Genomic DNA, 6,305 nt, shown 5'->3' with positions numbered 1-6,305 from the left:
AAAAAAAAAAAAAAAAAAAAAAAAAAAAAAAAAAAAAGAAATAAATCCAGGAAGGTTGTCATAGCCATGATAGCAAGCATGTGGCTTGCTGTGCCTCCAAATCTACATTTTGAAAATACAGAATCCCAATTCCTACCTAAGGAGGTTCTTATTTAGCAGATTTGTAAGAGGGTACAACAATATGTATTTTTTTTTTTAAGTCCTAGGTATTTCTGATGCAGACATACTTGAACAACTGGTTAATTTCAGTTCTCTCATTTTGCAAGTATGGAATCTAAGATCAGGAGAGACAAAACAGTGGTAGATCTGGCCTCAGACCCCAGGTCTTTTGACCCCGGTCCAACGTTCTTTCTACTAATCAGTGAGTATGGATTTAGTTTTCTCTCCCCAACTCTAGATTCTTACAGTAGCTACCCAGAGTATTCCATCACCTACTTCCTAGACAAAATTCCATAGGTGACCAGAGATTCAGTTCGGGTATCTACTCTATCTACTCTAACATACTCTAAAATGTTTTAAATAAGCTTTTTCTACTCCAATTTTAAAAGTTAACTTTGTTTCGAGATGTAGTCTCGCTCTGTTGCCCACGCTGGAGTGCAGTGGCGCAATTTCGGCTCGCTGCAAGCTCCACCTCCCAGGTTCATGCCATTCTCCTGCCTCAGCCTCCCAAGTAGCTGGGACTACAGGTGCCCGCCACCACGCCCGGCTAATTTTTTGTATTTTTAGTAGAGACAGGGTTTCACCGTGTTAGCCAGGATGGTCTCAATCTCCTGACCTCATGATCCGCCCGCCTCAGCCTCCCATAGTGTTGGGATTATAGGCATGGGCCACTGTGCCTGGCCAAAAGTTAATATTTTTAAGCATGTATGAGCTTTTCAAAATTTTAAATCAGTAAGACACCGGGTTGTGTGGTTCTTTCTTTGCTCACATTCACATACTAAGCAGAACTCTTCTCATGAACCCGCTTGTTGTAAGAATTGGTTTTGAACTGGTACTTCTAAAACATTATTCTTAGCTCTATTATAGAAAACTTGGGCAGTGAGGCATGGTGGCTCATGCCTGTAATCCCAGCACTTTGGGAGGCTGAGGTGGGCGGATCACGAGGCCAAGAGATTGAGACCATCCTGGCCGACATGGTGAAACCCCGTTTCTACTAAAAATACAAAAATTAGCTGAGCATGGTGGCACGTGCCTGTATACAGTCCCAGCTACTCAGGAGGCTGAGGCAGAATCACTTGAACCTGGGAGGCAGAGGTTGCAGTGAGCCGAGATGGCACCACTGCACTCCAGCTTGGCGAGAGAGTGAGACTCTGTCTCAAAAAAAAAAAAAAAAAAGAAAAGAAAAAGAAAGGTAAATTAAAAAAACTACCCACAATTTCACTATCATCTAGCCAAAGAGCCAAAGACTACCATTACTAGCATTTCAATATACTTAAAGTCATTTAATAAGTGTCGTTAAAACTAGTCATTAAAATATCATCCTATAATAAAATCAGGATGAATTTCCCCTAGTTACATATTCCCATCTATAAACAAATACCCTTAACTAATACTATTAGGTCTTAGTGAGTCTATGAAGTACCACAAATTACATCTTTTTAATCCAAGTTCTTCACATACATTAGGCAATTTTAGTATCAGGGCAAAAATAACCCAAGATTAGGAAGTATGTTACCTCTTCTGAAACTGCCACAGACTGTAGCAATGTATTCAGAATCCACTTTTTTAACTTCATTTAGTACAATATCCTAATAGAAGAAAAATTAAGTCAGTATTCCCAAAATGGCTTTTCACAAGTGACACTCTCAATTCTAATCAAAGAATATAATTTGACACATCTTACTTGCATTTGTAACATCTCTTCACGAGGAATTCTTTTTTCAAAGTCCCCAAAGTATCTATAAAGACAGAATAAGTAGACAAAAGATTTTTGTAAAATTTAAATCTCCTTAAAAATTAAATTGTCTTTTATAACAATTATCCAGGCCATACCAGCAGATCATTCTCACAAATCAAGGCTAGAATGAATTCATTGAGAAGACAACAGCAAAATTGGGAGTGGGGTGAATGGGGGAAGGTTTATTCCTAAATTGGATCAAAATCCTTAAGTGTCATCCTTTGTAATATTTCGAAGACTCCATCTAAACTTATTTGCAAATAAGCTACATATTCATGTAACAAGAGTAAATAAATACATTTAAGTTAGGGCATAATTTCAAAGTAGACTGCTCTCTATTGACAAGGCAAGGGGTTACAGTTTACGGCTCTTACATCCTGCAAAATTATATTTTCAAATACTATCCTGCAACATGGATGAACTCACACAACAATATGCTAAGTGAAAGAAGTCAGTCACAAAAGACCACATACTGTATGACTTCATTTACATTAAGTGTCCAGAATAGGCAAATCCATAGGGATAGAAAGCAGATGAGCAGCTGCCTAGGTCTAAGGTGGGCATAGGGAGAGGCAATGGGGGAATGACTAGTAATAGGTACAGGGTTCTTTCTGAGATAACAAAATGTTCTAAAACTGACTGTAGTGATGGTTGCACAACTCTGTGAATAAACTAAAAGTCACTGAATTGTATATTTTAAATGGATGAATTACAGGACATATGAATTACATCTCAATAAGGCTGTTAGGAAACTCAGTGTGAAACAACATCTAAGCATATGCTTCAGCATGATGAAGCGCCTGTTCACAGCCAGTTCTCACCAAACCAGTTCTTCAGAAGACCTCCATTTACTACAGAAATGCCAGGAAAGCAAGAATCATACCATCTAGGTATCTTACTGGCTCAGGATTTTGGAATGGTAGTATAAGTTTAAAATATTATGGTAAAGCATCAACAGGAAAATTCAAAAGGTTATTAGAACTGAATCACCCACAATACTATATAATGCCAGAAGAGATACATATAGTGCTTATGCACTATAACTGTAAATAATTAGAAAGGGGGTTCCCAGACTATATCTGGCACACAAAATAATTATTGATGCTGATACAGAAATATGCCTAGGAGTTATCCCTATATGGTTATTTAGGTATGAGGTTTGTCCTTTTTTTAAATTTAGTTTTTCATATTCATGTCCTATCTTCCTGGGTACACTATAAAACTCCTTAAAAGTTATACTCAACCTCTCTCTATCTTTACCCCAAACCTAGTGCAGTGCTTTGTACAATGTGAGCATGAAATAAAAACCCACTGACTGTCTGATACACTCAGTCCTAGGTATTTGAAGAGGAAGTTCCCTGCTAAAGTAAAAAGAATAAGGGAAATCCTCAAAACAAGTAAACTAGAAAGCAAAAGTGAAAGCATTGCGTGAACACAGGTAGATACTCTATAGAAGTCCACAAATCTTAGCACTTCTGAACAGGAAAATGGTTGTGGTTTAGCTAAGTTTGAAGAGTCCTTGTGGTATATAAAAGAATGTCTATAAAAATTTTACTTTTACATCTCAAGTGTCAAAACAAAATTTGCCATCTTACTTCAGCCCAATTCGCTGATGATGGTTCAATTTATCTTCATTTTTTCTGAGATCTGTACAGAAGATAAATAAAGATAAATAAATTGACATGTTAATTTAAATGCTTTTCAGGGGAAAAATGCTACACTGAATGACTTTTTATAAAGAACCACCTGGGGAATAAATACACTGAAATGACTGAAAACACAATGAGAAAAAAATTTCAGATATGAAGAGCTAGATAAAAGTGACTCTTCAGGGCTGGGCACAGTGGCTCACACCTGTAATCCCAGTACTTTGGGAGGCCAAGGCGGGCAGATCACGAGGTCAGGAGTTTGAGACCAGCCTGGCCAACATGGTGAAACCCCATCTCTACTGAAAATGCAAAAAATCAGCCAGGCATGGTGGTGTGCCCCTGTAATCCCAGCTACTTGGGAGGCTGAGGCAAGAGAATCACTTGAACCCGGGAGGTGGAAGCTGTAGTGAGCTGAGATTGCATCACTGCAATCCAGCCTGGGCAACAGAGTGAGACCTTATTTCAGGAAAAAAAAACAAAAACAAAAAAACAGAATGACACCAAATTTTACTAACTACAGCAAAAAACAACCTTATAAGAACCAATATGGTTTAATTTATTCTAAAAGTAGCAGTAGTAACAACAACTTCTGAATGTTTTCTGATTAACTAAGTTTATTCATATTGTTCATTTTTTCTTTCACTCTTTCATTCCATTAGTACTGAGTAGTAGATTTGTGCAGTCATTGTGCTAAAAATCCTGTTAAGCTGGGCGCAGTGGCTCATGCCTGTAATTCCAGCACTTTGGGAGGCCGAGGCGGGAGGATCATGAAGTCAGGAGTTCGAGCCCAGCCTGACCAACACAGTGAAACCCCATCTCTACTAAAACTTCAAAAATTAGCCAGGCATGGTGGTGCGCACCTGTAATCCCAGCCACTCAGGAGGCTGAGGCAGGAGAATCGCTTGATCCCAGGTGGCAGAGGTTGCAGTGAGCTGAGATCACGCCACTGCACTTCTGGGCAGAGCAAGACTCTGTCTCCAAAAAAAAAAAAAAAAAATCCTGTTGAAAGGAAAACTATTACTGCACTTGCATTTTTTAACTTAAAAATTGTCATAACATCCCATATTAAGTCTAAAAGTGACTTAGTTCCATTCAGGTGTCCCTTTATTGGGCATGAGTCCAGCTGTGAGCCTTGTTAAAGAAACAGCAAGATAAACATGCTTAAAAAGCAATTCCTACAAGCCCCCTTATAGTCACAAATACACACATTCACTCTGGAGATATAAAATGGAGAAAAATAAGCATCTTTATGAAACACAGAGCACTTAATATTTCCTATGGTTGTGTGCACACAGAAAACACTAAGGTATATGACTAAAACTGAAGTGGAAATATTGAGTGTGTTATATAGATACAGTTATAGATATCAATAGTTGTATTACTTATCTGTGAATTGTAAAATAATATAAAAACCAGAGCAGTAGATCCTTGACACTCCCAAGAGATGCAACTCAATACCTCCAAGAAACCCACAGATTCTTGACCCTTTTAGCCAATCATTTCTCTCATATAAGCTGTCTATACCACAAGCCGCAAAGCATAAACTCCCTATGAGATGCACATGTAGAGTTCATTCTCTAGCAATGTGGCTCACACAAATTCTTAACTTAGTAATATTACTAATCATGCCTCATAAGAGTTCGTTACCATTTTTAAGTAGTATTTACTATGTACGAAGCACTCTGCTAAGGGCTTTACATACATTATTGCATTTAATCATATGAAGCACAAATACCCATTTTGTAGGTGTGAAAACTGAAGCAATAAGGTCATCCACTCTTAAAAAGGTAGTGGAGGTGGGATTCAAAGCCAGGTCAGTCTCCAAAACCTGCCTACCTAACCACTGGACTGCTTGCAAACAGCTGAACTCACAAACACTAAATCCCAAATGCTAAGGATACACTGTAATGAATTCATATGTGTACATACACCCATGAAAAGTATAAAGAGATACATTACATGTAAAGGATTACTATATTTAAGGAAAACGTTTTATATTACTTGTTAGGCTCTATTTTTTTTTTATTATTATTATTATACTTTAAGTTCTAGGGTACATGTGCATAACGTGCAGGTTTGTTACATATGTATACATGTGCCATGTTGGTGTGCTGCAGCCATCAACTCATCAGCACCCATCAATTCATCATTTATATCAGGTATAACTCCCCAGTGCAATCCCTCCCCCCTCCCCCCTCCCCATGATAGGCCCCATTGTGTGATGTTCCCCTTCCCGAGTCCAAGTGAGCTCATTGTTCAGTTCCCACCTATGAGTGAGAACATGCGGTGTTTGGTTTTCTCTTCTTGTGATAGTTTGCTAAGAATGATGGTTTCCAGCTGCATCCATGTCCCTACAAAGGACGCAGACTCATCCTTTTTTATGGCTGCATAGTATTCCATGGTGTATATGTGCCACATTTTCTTAATCCAGTCTGTCACTGATGGACATTTGGGTTGATTCCAAGTCTTTGCTATTGTGAATAATGCCGCAATAAACATACGTGTGCATGTGTCTTTGTAGTAGCATAATTTATAATCCTTTGGGTATATACCCAGTAGTGGGATGGCTGGGTCATATGGTACATCTAGTTCTAGATCCTTGAGGAATTGCCATACTGTTTTCCATAATGGTTGAACTAGTTTACAATCCCACCAACAGTGTAAAAGTGTTCCTATTTCTCCACATCCTCTCCAACACCTGTTGTTTCCTGATTTTTTAATGATTGCCATTCTAACTGGTGTGAGATGGTATCTCATTG

General features: G+C 38.4%; 1 protein-coding gene across 3 annotated transcripts in view; it reads right to left on the bottom strand.

Moving 5' to 3' along the window:
* The window catches only part of POLB (DNA polymerase beta), a 36,570-nt gene that overhangs the window by 12,783 nt on the left and 17,482 nt on the right, over positions 1 to 6,305 (bottom strand). For all 3 annotated transcript variants that reach the window (XM_026453984.1, XM_026453986.1, XM_026453985.1), the window contains 3 exons: positions 3,493 to 3,544; positions 1,844 to 1,898; positions 1,676 to 1,748 (listed from right to left, as the gene is read on the bottom strand). In XM_026453984.1, the coding sequence (XP_026309769.1) occupies positions 1,676 to 1,748; positions 1,844 to 1,898; positions 3,493 to 3,544 (180 nt within the window). The remainder of the gene's footprint in view (positions 1 to 1,675; positions 1,749 to 1,843; positions 1,899 to 3,492; positions 3,545 to 6,305) is intronic.

Source organism: Piliocolobus tephrosceles, chromosome 7 (assembly GCF_002776525.5).
Source record: "Piliocolobus tephrosceles isolate RC106 chromosome 7, ASM277652v3, whole genome shotgun sequence".
Taxonomy (NCBI): Eukaryota; Metazoa; Chordata; class Mammalia; order Primates; family Cercopithecidae; genus Piliocolobus; species Piliocolobus tephrosceles.
This window is presented reverse-complemented; position numbering and strand designations above follow the sequence as displayed.